The sequence below is a fragment of the Melozone crissalis genome, unplaced genomic scaffold (assembly GCF_028551555.1).
Source record: "Melozone crissalis strain CALT ecotype California unplaced genomic scaffold, PUWL_Pcris_2 ptg000032l_1, whole genome shotgun sequence".
NCBI classification, from domain to species: domain Eukaryota; kingdom Metazoa; phylum Chordata; class Aves; order Passeriformes; family Passerellidae; genus Melozone; species Melozone crissalis.
In genome coordinates, this window is record NW_026535810.1 from 1797484 (window position 1) to 1812525 (window position 15042).

Consider the following 15042-nt stretch of genomic DNA (forward strand, 5'->3'; position numbering starts at 1 on the left):
ACCAAGAGATTGTTGGCCATTTTGTGCCTTCTAATGAAAAGCTGCCCAACTCACAGCAGTGAGACTGTTTTACTGATAAGAAATAATAAACAATTGAGTCCGAACATGAACTACTGTCTCAAGTGCCTTCAATCCAGACCCAGAGAAACCAACCACTGAAACTCTCACAGAAAGACAGTGGAAATAAAAAGATGCAAGAATAAAACTTAAGGATGAGCTTGGTCCTTACCAACTTCTCCCATGACACGCAGCCCTTCCTGGTAGTTGGGGCCTCCTCTTCGTACAAAGATCCTCACCTCATGCTCCTTCAGAGGGCCTTGGTAATCCTTAATTGCTCTCACAATGCCCTAAAAGAAACACACAGGACAGGTGACCCAGGCAGCCAGGCATTTACTCTGCCCCATCATCTCAAACTTCTGGAAAAAATGAACAATGAGCCTCAGCCAAGTGTGGAATTGGAAGGAAGGGCTGGAAGGTGACAATTGTGTGTTTGCTGGTGTTTGAGACTGGTCACTTACTTTAAAGGTGGCTGCTACATTGGTGAAGTTTGCAATGCTGCCTCCAATAATCAGGATCTTCCCTGAGGGAAGAAGCACAGGTAAGTAAAGCCATCCCAAGAGCAGAGTACTCCCAGATCAGGAAGCAGTTAAGGACAAAGTCAAACAAAGCTGCAGAGTAACCAGCTGTATTTAGTAGAAAAAAAAAAAACCCTAAAGCAGTTGAGTTTAGTAGAGCCTGCAAGATAAGAGCTTTGTACCAAGCAAGAATGTCTGATAAGGATCTCTCAGGCCCCATGAAAAACCACAAGTCCTCTCTTAGAAGCAAGAGCTGACAGAAATCCAACCCTGATTTGTTCAGAAGGCAGAAGTACACTGAAAGCTCTGCCAGGGAAGGCTAAGCATAGTAACAGCCCAGATTTATCCAGGTTCTTCTGCCAGACAGGTTCACAGCTTTGGAATTGCAGCATCTCCCTTACCTTCTGGGTGCTTCTCTCGGGTCATGAGGGAGAGGATGGTTTTAGCATAGTCATAGGTCTGCTGCTCACTCGGGGCTCCTGAGTACTCCCCATAGTTTGCCAGTTCATTCACACCCCCCAGGTCACAAATGGTGTCACTAACAATAAAAAAGCAGTTATTTAAGAGATTAGTTATAACTTGAGTCACTATAAAGTTCCTAAAGTATTCCAAATCCCTGGAGAAGTGGGTCTCAGAGGGACAGTGCTGTCTGCTGAACACAAAGCTGCTCTCATCTTGGTGCCAGTTACAATTAATCTTGTCATGCTCCCCAGATGCAAACTCAGTGACCACTACAACAATCCTATCACCCTCAACAGCCTCCAGCCAGTTTCTTTGTGAGTCAGAAAGGAACTGTAACTCTGTAAGAAACTGTATCTAACCCTAACCCTTGCAAAATTAAATTCCATAGTCTGATGAAAAATCTGCACAGCATCTTCATTCTGAACAGATCCCAAACAGCCACAGCACAGGAAAAATGGCTTTAGGAGACTCTACTTTCTGCAGCAATTATGTTCTGCCAGCACTTGAGATCCTCCCCCTCTGGAAAGCTTGCTTCCTGTACCTGTACACCACTGAGGCACCACCACCAGCCACCATGGTCCAGATCCTGCCTTTGGGGTTCAGGATGGTAAGCTTCAGGCTGGCCCCACTCTTGGCATCCAGGTCAGCAATGTAGGCTTCCTGCAGAGACAGCAGCACAACCTCAGCTCCCTCCTGCATCCCCCTTCTCCATCCCAAGGGCTCACAGTGCTGGGTGCATTTGGACACACAGACAATCACACCTCAGGGACAGCAGAGCTACAAACTCAGCATTTGTCAGGGATTGTCAGTCTCAGCTCCATCCCTCCATCACACAACAGGCACAAAATCTGAACACAAGTGTAAAGTCTGCTCTGGCCTCATCCAAGACTGAGACCTGAAGGAATCTAAAGATCATCTCACCCATGGTGCCCACTCTGGCTGTGCTGGGGCCAGGAACAAAATCACTGAGAGCTGTGATTTGGCTCAACGTGGTGCCCCTGCAGCCCAGTGTGCCAGCAGCACTTCATCAGAGTTCATTAACATTCCCAGCAAAGACTCTGCCATAACAACCTTCCAGGGACTCAGAGAGGGATGATTCAGAGACAAAATCTGAACTAATCCTTTTAAGAGCAAACTGAGTTGAGTGTTGGCATCCAGCAAGCTACATGGAAAGGAACAGCTAAATGGATTTCCTGGCCACAGTACAAAAACCTTCCGACTGAAGCATAATTATAATGATTAAAATGAAAAAGTCAGGACAGAAATCATTTTGGAGAGAGAAGAACAGACCCCTTAAATAAGTAACAGAATAATTAAGGAGAGAGCTCTGCTTCCAACAGCCTCTGAAGCTGCTGGGACCTGTCTGGAGCAATGCTTGTGCATCCAGCAGTACAGACCCAGGGAATTTGGGGAGGGAACAGGCACTGCCAGCTTTAAAATAAAGTGCTCATTGTAAATTGTCCTCACTTTTTGGAAAAATGGGTGTATTAACATCTTCTTACTTATAAAAGTTCCAGAAATGGGGATTATTTTCTCTGGGCTCACCCTTGGATGCAGCATAGGCACACAGCTGCTGCTCTGAGGGAGTGTCAGCTCCCAGTAACCACTGCTCCAAGAAGAAAACAGTGATGCTGAGGGCAGCAACGTGGGCAGGAAGCACAAAAGGAAGCTCTGCACAGGCACAGAGCTCTGGCACACAGCTGATGGAAGTTAAATATCAGCCTCCATTAAAAAAAAAGTCCATTCTGAATTAAAGAATTGACCAAACAGAGCTGGGAAGCAGCTCCAGTTCAGAGTGTGATTCTGAGCAGCCCTAGGACTGCAGTTACCCACACAGAGGTTATCATGGACAGCACAGCCAAGGGGGCTGAGACACAACAACAAAACCACTGGAAACAGCAATGCCATGGAGGTGGCAGTCACATATCCTCTGAACAGAGAGAGACACAGCTCCCTCCCAGGATTTTTGTGGGAAGCTGTGAGAAAGCTCAGAGAAAGAATGAAAACAATTATTATCTCAACCTCTGCACCTGGCAGGCAATCTCTGTTTGTCAGAGATGTTTACAAGAAGGAGTTGTCCCTTCTTGACCAATAGGTGAGAGAAGATTCCTAAAGGCCAACCAGGTCTTAGGTCCACCATTGTTTATATAAGAACTGTTGATTTCTAATAATAAAGTCCCTTTTTATGATGGAGTCTCTGTATCACCTTTGTCTGTCCCTGATGCCCCTTTGGTGGTACAGGGCATACAAGCAATGGTAAATTCATGGCACAGTGAAGGAATTCAGCTGTCACTTGCCTCAGGGTAAGCTTCCCTGCCAAAAGGAGGGGGGAACTCCACATCCCCCCACTTCACTTTGCAGATGTAGTCAGCCGTGGCGTCGATCTTTGCAGCCAGATCAAGGATGTAAACACCATCCTTGGTGACCACTGCAGGGAAAAACACCACAGTTAGCTCTGGGTTGTACAGAGACACATTACAGATCTACTCCAGCAGCTGGAACCACACAGGCATCATTGCAAAATTGGAAACTGCTGTTTCCCCTGGCACTGGGCAGTATTGACCAGCCCCAGCAAGTTCCCTGAGGAATTAACCAGTAACTGTGGCCATGGTCCAGCTCTGTCTCATGGGTTATTTTGTTCTAAAGTGCAATTTTTACATTATTCAGTTCTGCCTTGACATTCCTTTCAAGGGAATTTTTCATTTCCTCATTTTTAATTCACTGAATGAACAGCTCAAAGACAGATCACTGCCACTTCCGTACTACTGCACATGGCACCTGCTGCTGTTGTGGATAACAGAACCAAAGGGAGGATCAAGAACACATTTCAGTAGCTCAGAACAGAAAGTTCTGCTTCCAAAAATATTCATTACCTAATGGATTGATCTCAAGGTACGTAAAATACAGATCTTCATAAAGGTTGAACAGGCCACAGATGAAGCTGGCCAAGATGCTGTAAAAAAAAAGGAAAAAAAAATTAACACAAGTTAATGAAAGTAGCCAAATCTAAGTACAGCCTGCTCTGTTCATTGGTATGAGTGGCAATCTGCAAATTTACTTGGCATCCATTTCTTTCATTCTCATTCATCTCCTCTGGATGGAGCCTGGGTGATGGATGACTCAAGGGAAGGAAGACCTTGATGACTCATCTGACTCACCCTCCACCAAACTCTGCTGAGGACACAGTTGCTCACAACTGTCAGAGCTGTGCAGTCTGATTTATCTCCCTACAAGACAGAAGCACATCTTTGCCTCCCTGCTGACACCCATCTTTGTCAGATCTGAGCTTCCTTAGCTGTGATAAGGGGGAGGCTGCAGTGAACTGGCTCCTTCACCCTTCAGTACTGCACAGTGTCAGCAAGGATTAAGCTGTGTTTGGAAAAATCATGACTCATATTAAGCTAACTAAGTATGGGCATCTAATTGAGGGAGATGCAGAAGCCTGGAGATCTACAGATAAGCCTGCAGAGGGAAGAACAGGAGAATAACTTTGGAGATCAGGCCACAGCAAGAGAAAGGGATATTCTGAATTAGCAGTCAGAGCCACATCTCATCACCAGTTCACTAAACAAAAGAAACTCCTATGCTGGCACAGAGGATCAGAATTCAGCACATGTCTCCAGTCTCAGGTTGAGACCTAAGCAGGCTGACAAGTGCTGCTGCCAAGTACAGGCTCAGCACTAGGAAATCTTATTTTTGGGTTTTACAGGCAGCTGAGATAAGGTCAGAGAGCTTGAATTCAGGATGCATGGCATATTCTGGAGACCAGCAAGAAGGGCAGGAGAGTGAGAGTTAAGAAAATAGGGAGATGTGGCACTGAGATAAGAGAGAGCATGGCTGCTCCTACCCAGAACTGCATCTCTACTTACTCCTTCTTGTCAGCTGGTGCATGCTGCAGGAGATGCTTCTTCACATCTGATTCACTGAGCTTCTCATCCACGGCCACCAGCAGCTTCTGAGCCTTGGCATCCACATCTCCCACATCCACACCCCCTTCGTGGTGGAAGAGCACATAGTCTCCCTCACGGGCAGCATAGATGCACACATAGAACTCTTCCTCCTGTGCCACACAGCAGGGACAAGCATTTAGCAGGGACCCTAGAGGCTTTTGTGCCAGTGTTGGGACTGGGGAAGCTGAGCCCAAAGTCAAGCTTCTCAAGTGTAGCCCCATGTTTCTCCTCACAGAGAAAAGCAAGGCACAATTCTTCCCGAGAGTATTTCTGGGTTTCACATTCTCTGGGCATCAGAGAAAGGAAAACCAATTCTTATCTCATTTGCTGTGCCTGTGTTTGTGCAAAAGTAGAATGCAATATGGAGATTGTTTACCCACAGTGATGGTGTTTGTTTCCTTGGCCTGTCAGGGCCAGGTGTGTGTGTGTGTGTCAGGACTGTCACTGACAGCCACGAGATTCTGTGCAGAGTGTGCAGAGTTGAGTGCTTGGCAGATTCAGTTTAGACGTAATGTAACATAGTATAATATAGAATAAACTAATTAATTAGCCTTCTGATATCAATGGAGTCCTCCTCATCATTCCTCCTTTGTCAGGGCCTCTCAGAGCAGCTACACCCAAGGAGCAGCAGTGCTGGAGTGGCCCTGACACTGAGAAAGACTTGCCAGTCATTTTTATTTGGATCAGGAAAATCAAACAGTGATATTATCTCAGTAAAGACCATTATTAACAAAAAGATCTGTGTGCAGAAGCGTCTGGCAGACCCTTCTTTTGTGATAATTGCAGTTTAATTTGTTTTGTAGTGGCCTTGCTATGATGTGCTCTCTTAGGAGTTTTCACTGCATTGGCAAACTGATTAAAAATTATAAGGAATATGAAAATGTATGAATTTATTTTCTACTTAAAATTTCAGTGTGGAAATACAGAAGATGTTTTTGCCCAGGGAGTGCAGCAACACTGTCAGCTCAACAGCACACTCCCAAACTTCTGCTTTCTCCACTGTAGCAATCCAGCTAAGCATGAAGCCCAAAGAGATTTAAAATCCTCCTTTAATGCTGTACTAACCTGCTTGTGAGGGACAAAGGGTTCAATCAGAAAGTTCTTCAGGATTCCCTTGGCATTAGCAATCTGGGGACAGAAAACAAGATAAACACCCATAACCACTTGTCCAGCACATTTGTGACAGCATGAGGAAAGCTTTGAGAATTAATCAGCACTGGTCTAAAACTGATCCCTTTCCACTGTGCCTGCTGGGGAACCACTGCTCCCTGTCCAGCACAGCATTCAGAATATCTGGTTACAGGAGATGGTCACCTTTCCCAGTCCTAACAGGGCAGAGGGGGATCAGAATTACACCAGGACAGCTGCTCTCCTCTCCTGTCCCAGAGCCAGCTCTGTCACTGGCCCCTGCTCAGCACAGTGAGGCACAAAGGCTTGAGAGGCTCCAGGAGTAGTGGAAAACTCAGAAGTGAGGAATTCCTCAGCTAGTGGCAGGAGCAGAGGCCTCAGAGCAGTGTTCACCCTGAAATGGTATCAGGGAGCACAGAAGAGCAGGAAAATCCTTTAGTCTCTTCTTATGAGTTCAGGAACTGTTTTGTGCAGGCACTGATCTCCAAACCCAAGAGACACTGGAGGACACTCCCTGCTTCTGAGGACACCAATAGTCCCTAGTCTGTGGCCCAGACCTTGCTTTTGATATGGTTGTTGTTGTGCTAAAGGAGTAATTTCCACACCCATGGTTTTCCCAACGGGGAGCACTCACAGAGCTGCTCCTGCTGTTTCCCAATTCCTGCTGCACCAGCTCAGAGCCAGAGCCAAATCAACCCCAGCAGGGCCAAAAGCATAAATTCCTTCAGGCAGCACAACTCCATCAGCTCCCAACACACAGCAGCAGGCATGGCAGGCACTTCATTATCATTAGCACTGCACTGTCATTCCCAGGAAAATAAATATATAGCAGCACTGAATTAAAATAAAGGCCTGAAGTAACACTCAATCAACTAAAACACATGGGCTGGCGGCAGGAGAGGATTTTAAGGCTTTTTTCCCTGTCCTGGGAACAAAAATGAAGCCACTTTTGCGGCTCACTCACCGTGGTTTCCTGGCCCAGGCGCTGCTTGAGCCAAGCCTTGACCTGATCCAGGGTGAGGTTAATCCCAACCAGCCCCAGCTTCCCACGTCTCTTAATGAGCTGGTCTGGCTTCACCACCAAACGCTGCACAGGTTGGGCAAGAGAGTTAAAGGAAGAAGCATTAGAAAGTGACTTTGGTCCAGGGTTCTCTGCAAATAGTGAATTAAAAATTTAAATCAGTTCTGCACAGCACCCATCCTAGTAAAATTCCTTTAATCTTGGCAAATCCAGCTCCTGGTACAATACGCCTGCAAGTTTGTGTTTTCTTATGCTGTACTTTCTGTAAATAGTGAAGTAAAAACTTAAATCAGTTCTGCACAGCACCCATCCTAGTAAAATTCTTTTAATCTTGGTAAATCCATCTTCTGGTACAGTATGCCTGCAAGTTTGGGTTTTCTTATGCTGTACTTTGAGAAAAGCTGCCTTGTTTCTACTCAGCTGCAAGCAGACATCAGAGGCTGAGGTAACAGCTTGTTCTGCCTTTTTTTTGATGAAAAAACCCAATAAAAGTCATAACAGACATAGACAGCTGCTCACAAAAATTAAAATAAGAGCTCCTGCTAGGGCCAGGGTCATGCACATTTCAGCCAACTGACTGTGGCTCTTTATAAGATACCCATGGACAGCTGCTCCTGGGTTACACACATCTCCAGCTTGCAAATATCCTTTTAAAGAGCCAAACTAGAACTGGTTGTCATTCTCCTGTACCACTGATATGTCTGGGAACTTCAGCAACCTAAGAGTCAGAACACACTGTGCTGCAGTAAAGGACACTGAGCATGGTCTTGCTGCTGGACCTGAAGCCCTTTCCAGCCTTACAGAACCTGCCTTAAAGGTCCAAAAACAACCTTGCTCCCTTCTGGCTCCCTGCAAGGCTTTCAGAAGCACTGCTGATCTCCTCCTGCAGTTCATTCAGGCACTTGAGCATGGAACATCTAATTAGTGCAGGGCTTTTATCAGTCAGTCAGTCAAGGACTATGAGACATTCGTGTTCTGCAGCCAATGACTTAATTATATTAACCACTGGGAGGGAGCCAGCTTGGACAGCTAATAAAAAAGAGCTCTGGGAATGTTTTCTCTACAGCAAGTGTGAGGATATGAGATACAGAGATGAATGATTTTGCACTAAAGCATTTAAAAAATGAAGTTTTCCCTGACATTTTGCTTGGATTCAAGAAAAGCAGTGTCCTAACTTGACATGGGGAGAGTACTCCCTCATTTCAGAGAGCAAAGCTTTGAGAATAGGGACTGACATCTCTGAATCAACCTTCTTTACAGTTATGAGCAACTGCTTCACAGCTATCTCTGCTCCTGTATTTCAGTCTTAAAATGAATAATCAGCCCCCCATGAGGTGATACTGAACTTTGAACCAAGATTTGTTTCTTCATCAGGCTTGGGAGTGACTGAAGCAGAGCAGCAGCAGTGACTGGTTATAGGAATGTGCTTTTTGTTGATGGAGTGACAAAACTATCCTTTATCCCCTTAAAAAGGAAATAAGCCCAGAAGTTTCTCTCTTCAGTGAGGTGAAAAGGTATTTTATAGGACTTGGGGGACTTCACCTTAAACTTAAGGACAGCTAATTAGTCAGGAGTCAAAAAGTTTCACCTGAGCAATTTATTAGAAAAAGAAGAGAACAAAGAAACTAATGGATTTTGTGAGGTTTTTTACCAGGAACAATAACCTCTCGCACCTAGATTGGTTTTTATTTGTTTATATTCAAAAAAAGGCTTGGAAACAAAAAGATTTTAATGAAAGGCAAAATAACAGAAGGCATAAAAGCAGCAGGATAAGGTAGCTGAGCTATCTTGGGTGCAAAATATATCTCCAAGTTCTTCTGAGACCGAACTCAAAGAAAACCATATCGCAGCTGGTCCTTCAGGAAGGGTGTGGAGCAGTGCTCAGGGGCTGCAGGAGGGCAGACCCTGCTGTCCCTGCCCTTACCTCGCTCAGGAGCCAGGGGTGGTCCTGGGTGAGCCGTGCCCAGTCCGTGGCTGGCGTCACCCGGGCATACTTGAAGCGGTTCTGGATGGCAGAGGACGTGCAGATGTACTTGTACAAGAACTCCTTCCCTGTCTGCTCTGAGATGGCTTTGGCTGACATGGCTGCTTAGTCTGGATGGGGGAAAAAAAGCAAAAATCCATCAGGAATAGAGCCCTGCATCACTTAGCTCAACACAAACCCAAGGCAAAGCAATTATATGTAAGATCATAAAACTCCCCTGACAAGCAAGAATTCCTCACTGTGCTTAAAACTCCTCCCCTGCCATGCACACTGTTTTCATCCAGCCCTGTCTGCAGGGAAAGGCAGAATCCCTGCAGCTTGTGCCAGGCACCACCAAGCCTTTCCCAAAGCCACAGCTTGGAGCATCCCCTCCCATCCAGCTCTCCCCAGCGTCACAGCACCCCAGGATTGCCCCAGTGTAACCCACCTACCCCATTTCCTGGTGCATTTCCAGGGAGGGATCCCTCCCTCCTACTCACTTCTCTAAGGCATCCCATATTCCCAGCCAAGCCTGGCTGTGGGCATGTCAGCAATCCCCATCCCTTTTCCAAAGGGAAAAGAAAACACTGCCAGGATTACCAAAACTAGAATAGGTTTACATCACCATTTTTTGTTTCAGAACCAGGTTGCTTGGAAAGAGCTTTACATCTGACAAAATAAGATGCTCAAGACAACAACAAAGATTAAGTTTCGACAGCTTGTTTTGGTTTTGGGGTTAGTTTTTAAAGAAAAATCCTTAGTTCAGTCCCTTTCCTGTGGATGGTTTTCTTCTCTTTTCGAGCATATTCCAAACTGATGCAAGCAAATAATTTCTGGCCTCAAGAGTGCAACTATTCTTTTTGATAAGGTGTCAAAGATCCATTTATTTTTGGCTGCCATAAACACTTTTTTAAAAGAATACCTCATCCCAGTGACCCTGTCTGATGTGTCACACATCAGAACTGAGTGCTGTGACCAGCCAGCAGGTTTGGTGTGTCTGGGGGTCACACTGCTGACAGGGAGGCTCAAGCAGCAGCTCCTCCTGAATTTTGAGTGACTGGGGTCATGTCACTGTTCCCCAAGCACTGCCAGTGTTGTTTTGTACAGTATCTTATCATTTTTATTTTATCTAGATCCTTCATTCCCTCATTAGTATCCCAATTTATTAAAAGTTCACCTAAAGGACTACTAGGAGGTATTTTCTTAAAAATTTCCTTCCCTTTTCTCAAGGCAAAAGTATCCTTGGGATGGATTCTGGAGAGCTGCAAAGCAAAGGAGCAAAAAAAGAGGAATTCAGATTCCATCTAAACACCTGGACAGCCAAATACTAGAACTGCTCATTAAGACTACCTGCCCTCAAAAATCACATACCCCACTGCAGACCCACAGAGAGAAATAGTTAATAAATTCCAGTTATTTCTTGTGCTGCCCTCTGGGTAATAACCATTAGTAATCAGCTGGGCTATTCATCCTACAAGCAAACACAGAAAAGGCAGTGATTAACTAGCCATAATTAGAAATAAAGAACCTTTCTCCCCAGAGCAGAAAGGAGGAGGTGGGTCCATCCCAACTCCTACTCCATGGTTGGAGGCAGGCTGCATTCCCTGAGCTTCCAAAACCAAATAGGTCAGGCTAAATGCTATGACTGAAAGCTGATAACTGTGCTCAAGGATCAACCTTGCCACTGCCACCTTTTCAAATGCAATTTAAAGGGTTAAAAATCAACAAAAAGCAAAAGACAAAGAACTGCAGGCCCACTTTCAAAGAGCTCTGATGTAAAACCTGAACGGGATTGCAGCACAGCTTCCAATTTAATCCCATTTCAAAACAGGATCGGGCAACTCTCCTGCAGCACCCCATCTTTCATCAGCCTCAACCCCCATCCTGCCACTAGAAATCTTGTCCCAGGTGCCTGCTGAAACAGCCCCTGTTAGTTTTGTTAGCCCCAAGGTGGCCTGACAAGAGAGGAGCTCTTGTGAGCAGCCAGAGGACACCAAACCCCAAAAGACAGACACATTCCCACAGGCACCACAGCACTGCCCAGCCTGACTGCACACACACCCCTCATCTGTACTGCAGAGCCCAAAACTTCCCACTGGAATTTGAGCAGAGCTATTTCTGAGAGCAAACCAGCTCCCACAATACCTGCAGCCACCATTTGCTCTGCCTGGGAGGGAGCTGCAATATTCCTGCTTCAAAATCCATCAATCCCACAATTTGCTCAGGGCCTGTCCCAGAGAAACAGCGTCACATCTCACTGCAGCACAAGCAGATGGGTGAAAGAAAATGGCAAACATATTTCTCTAAGAAATATGCACTTCTTAGTATTTGTCATTTCTCCAGGGTGTCACAGAGCCTCTGAACAGCACTGCAGAATTTCAGCCCACAATTACAAATGAAACCACTCAGGCTGATGCTGGTTATGCCAATGAATACCCTGCAGTTGCAGGACACTGGAGCCAGGCTGTTCCTCAGGTCTTATTAAGAGTAGTCCTATAAAAAAGCCTCAGTGGGAACAAGTGAAATGCATGGGATTCCTTAAATTTGAGCCATTCCCCTCCCAGAAAGAACCATTTCTGGTCTTTTTAATGTTGCTCCATTCTGCTGTTCCCCTGCTTTCCCTCACAACTCCATCACCTCATTTTTGCAGTAACACTACTGGGGTAAAGAAAGGAAACTACAGAATTCTTACAATAGCAGTAGATGAATAATAACATCCTTGTGCCATGGCAACAGAACAGCAGGAATGAGGCTGTTCTGACCTTATCCGCCCGAGTTTCACATTTCCTAAATATTAGCAAGTCTTTAATCACCCCCCTCACTCAGTTTTTCCACTGTTCTAACCCTGCCTTTCTCGTGGGACAGAGAGCACAAAGCAAATGCTTCAGTCTGCTGAACTGGTAAGCTAAGAGAGATCAGCAGGAAAATAATCCATAGGGCATCAGCAATTGCTGGCTGTGTGTGCTTGTGCAGCTCCATCAGAGCAGGTTCATTAACTCACTGCATCTGCTCTGCTAACACCAAACAGAACGGGGCACAGCTCATGTCACTACAGAGGAACTCAGTCTCCCCAGTTCCCCAGCAAAGAGACAGGTTCAAACTCTCATCTGTCAGAATTAATCTTATTTTCAGTCATGTTTAGCACCTGCAGTGCTGGGGAGAGCAGAGGCTGCACCTCTGAAGGTAAACTCAGGGAAAAATGTCCTTTTCTCTGCCCAAAACACAAGCTGTGTGATAACAACATTCTCTTCTACTGCTCTGTTCAGCATTCATTAGCCAAGACTGATCTGAAATTTTCTCAGCATTTCAAGCCCCAGGCCTTGCACCCACCACAAACAAGGGCAGATTCATGTGAGCAGGACCAGTGCCACAGATTTCCATGAATGATTTGTGTTCATTTAGTGAGGCTCCAACACCAACAGCTTCCCTGCAACACCTTGGAGACCTTTCTCTCATCACTCACACCCACTGATTCAAAAAGAACTGAATTCCAGCTTTTGCTAGCAAGTAAGAGACGTGAATTAGATCATATTTTCAGGAGCTCAGCAGCACTTATTCCCTCAAAACATCACCTGTCAAATATATACAAATAAGTTGAGGCTTGAGGAGAGTTTCCTGAGTGTATTGACAGAGAAATCAGCGGGATGGTGGCAAGGCAGGTAAGAGTCCTGGAGCTGGATGTTGTGTCACAACTGATGTATCTGTACCAATATATCAGCAACCAGCTGAAGGGTGCACCCAAAAAATCCAAAGGAAACACAGCTGGAGAAACAGGGAGGCATTCCTGACACAGAACTCAGGTGGTTTCCCTGACTCCCATGAGATCAGTGATGTGGCACTGCTCAGTGTGACACCGTCTGCTCTGCGAGGGGAGAAAAAGCATCACAGACATTGATTTAGTTTGTTTTTCTTCTAACCACAAGAAGAGGTGTAACTCAGCTTTGCCAATCTGTGCTCCCACATGGAGTTCTCTGAGATCTGGATGGGTGCTGAGCTCCAGCTGTACCAGAACAACACTTCAGGCCAGGAGGAAAGGACTCCCTCTGCAGAAGGCTCGACGCCCACTCTCCCAAGAACTGTGTCAACAAACCCACGCCATAAAGCAGCCTCTCCCCTCCATTCCAGGTAATTTATTAACACAGTTCAAGCCAAGCCAGTATTTTCAGCCCATGGCAGCGTGAAAAGTTACATCAGCTCCCACCTGGCAGACCCGTGTGTTTCATCAGAGGATGGTGAGGGCTCAGAGCTCCAGCCAACGTGAGGTCATGGTCCCCCAGCTGGGGTTGGGAAATGCTCTGTGGGGTGATGCAAACAGGTGCTGCATGCCCAGCTCTGGGGGAGGCTCCTGAACACACAGAACCTCTGAGAGGAACACCACAGCCAGGCAGGAGTAGGGAGCATGGACTGGTTACATGTGGCCAACAGAGACCTGGTGGGTGCCACAGGGGGGGAATTTGGGAATCCTGTCATTGAAGATCATCTCATTCTGCAGCCTTAGGGCTCCTTAACAAGCTTATTCCTTAAATCACTTGCAGAATGTACAGCAGTAAAGGGCTCCCTGGCCACTGTGGCTGGGCAAGACGTCCAAATGTGGCTGTCCTTGCTTGGGAACCACCTCAGGCAGTGCTGGAATAGCCCTGATACCTGGGGAGAGCTGCACAGTCCCACATGCAGGACACCCAACGGGGTTTGGGTAGCAGCACTGGAAACCACACTGCACAAACCCTGTCAGAGGGGACTGGTGGGGATCTCATCCAACAAGTGCACTCTGAAGGATGGAATTCATACACACAGTTGTGAGCAGGGAATCTGGAGTCTCTACAGCCCCAGCGTTTCCAGAGCTGATACTCTGAGCTCCAAACCCACTTAGGGATCAGAAAGTACAGACACCTCCAAACAGGACAGCCAGGGTGCAGCTCAGCTTTCAGCCTGCAGACAACAAACTGCTCCACAGAGAGAGGAGGGAGAGTCCGCAGAGCAGGATGAGAATTTCGAAAGCAGCAAGGCAAACAGGAGGTGTTTGCAAGCAGCAAACAGGACAGCTGGAACACAGCCGGCTGTTCCGGGGAGGGAGCGACACACGGGCTGTGCACACACCGCCGCCCGCACGGGAACAGCGCGATCCTCATGCGGGGCTGCTCCTAAAGGAGCACTTTTAATTTCTGACTCCAACATTTATAGATTTCCAAAAGCGACGGTGGATTGGAAGGTGACAGTGCCACCGATGGGATTTTCCTCATGGCAGGAGAGGAAAGCGCTTTAGCCAAGGCCCCCTTAGACCAGAGGGGAAAAAAAGGGGAAAACCCTTTCCCAGCCCCATGGATATCTCCGCGCTGTCACCACCGCACACCGGCCGTGCCCCGGAGCCGCCCCGGCCACCGCGCCCCGAGCGGGGCATCAGCACGGCTGATGGAGCCCCCGCAAGGTCAGGGCCAGCACCGCACACCCGCCACTCGAGCAAGCCCGCGGCGCGCCCTCAGCCCGCGGGCCGCTCCCGGTGCCCGCCCGCCCGCCCGCCCGCACCGCCAGCCACGGGGGCCGCGGCCGGCCAGAGCCAGCGCGGCTCCCGCCTCCTCAGACGCGTGGGCGCCACTGGCGGAGGGGCCGCGCCACGTGCCAGGCGGAGCCCGGCACCGCAGCCGCCCCGGCACTCACCTGGGCCCCGCTCGGCCGCTCCCGCCCCGCTCCACTCCGCTGCCACTCCGGCCCCGCTCGCGCCGCCGCCGCCGCCTTTTGTTCGCGGAGCGCGGCCTCCCCGGCCCATCGGGCTACGGCCGCCGCCGCCGCCCATTGGCCTCCGCCGCTACCACGTGCACGTTGCCTGAGCGCTCGCCGCGCACCCATTGGCCACCGCCCGTGGGGTGCGGCCGCGCGGTCTTGTGGGAGTCGTAGTTCCGGCACCCTCGCCCCGCCCTCGGCGGAGCCCGCGGCCGTGACCCCCCA

At 47.9% G+C, this 15042-nt stretch overlaps 1 protein-coding gene across 2 annotated transcripts in view; it reads right to left on the bottom strand.

Annotated features, from left to right (window-relative positions):
* ACLY (ATP citrate lyase) overlaps positions 1-14842 on the bottom strand; it is a 28032-nt gene extending 13190 nt beyond the window's left edge. Inside the window, exons 1-11 of one of the 2 annotated variants that reach the window (XM_054281757.1) lie at positions 14755-14842; positions 9061-9230; positions 7080-7202; positions 6053-6115; positions 4907-5097; positions 3911-3990; positions 3335-3465; positions 1579-1697; positions 977-1113; positions 519-580; positions 230-347 (exon numbers count right to left, since the gene is read on the bottom strand). In XM_054281757.1, the coding sequence (XP_054137732.1) occupies positions 230-347; positions 519-580; positions 977-1113; positions 1579-1697; positions 3335-3465; positions 3911-3990; positions 4907-5097; positions 6053-6115; positions 7080-7202; positions 9061-9219 (1183 nt within the window). In that variant the 5' untranslated portion in view covers positions 9220-9230; positions 14755-14842. Of the gene's footprint in view, positions 1-229; positions 348-518; positions 581-976; positions 1114-1578; positions 1698-3330; positions 3466-3910; positions 3991-4906; positions 5098-6052; positions 6116-7079; positions 7203-9060; positions 9231-14754 lie in introns of both variants that reach the window. The other variant, XM_054281758.1, reaches the window with a different exon arrangement.
* Between the last annotated feature and the right edge of the window lie 200 nt (positions 14843-15042).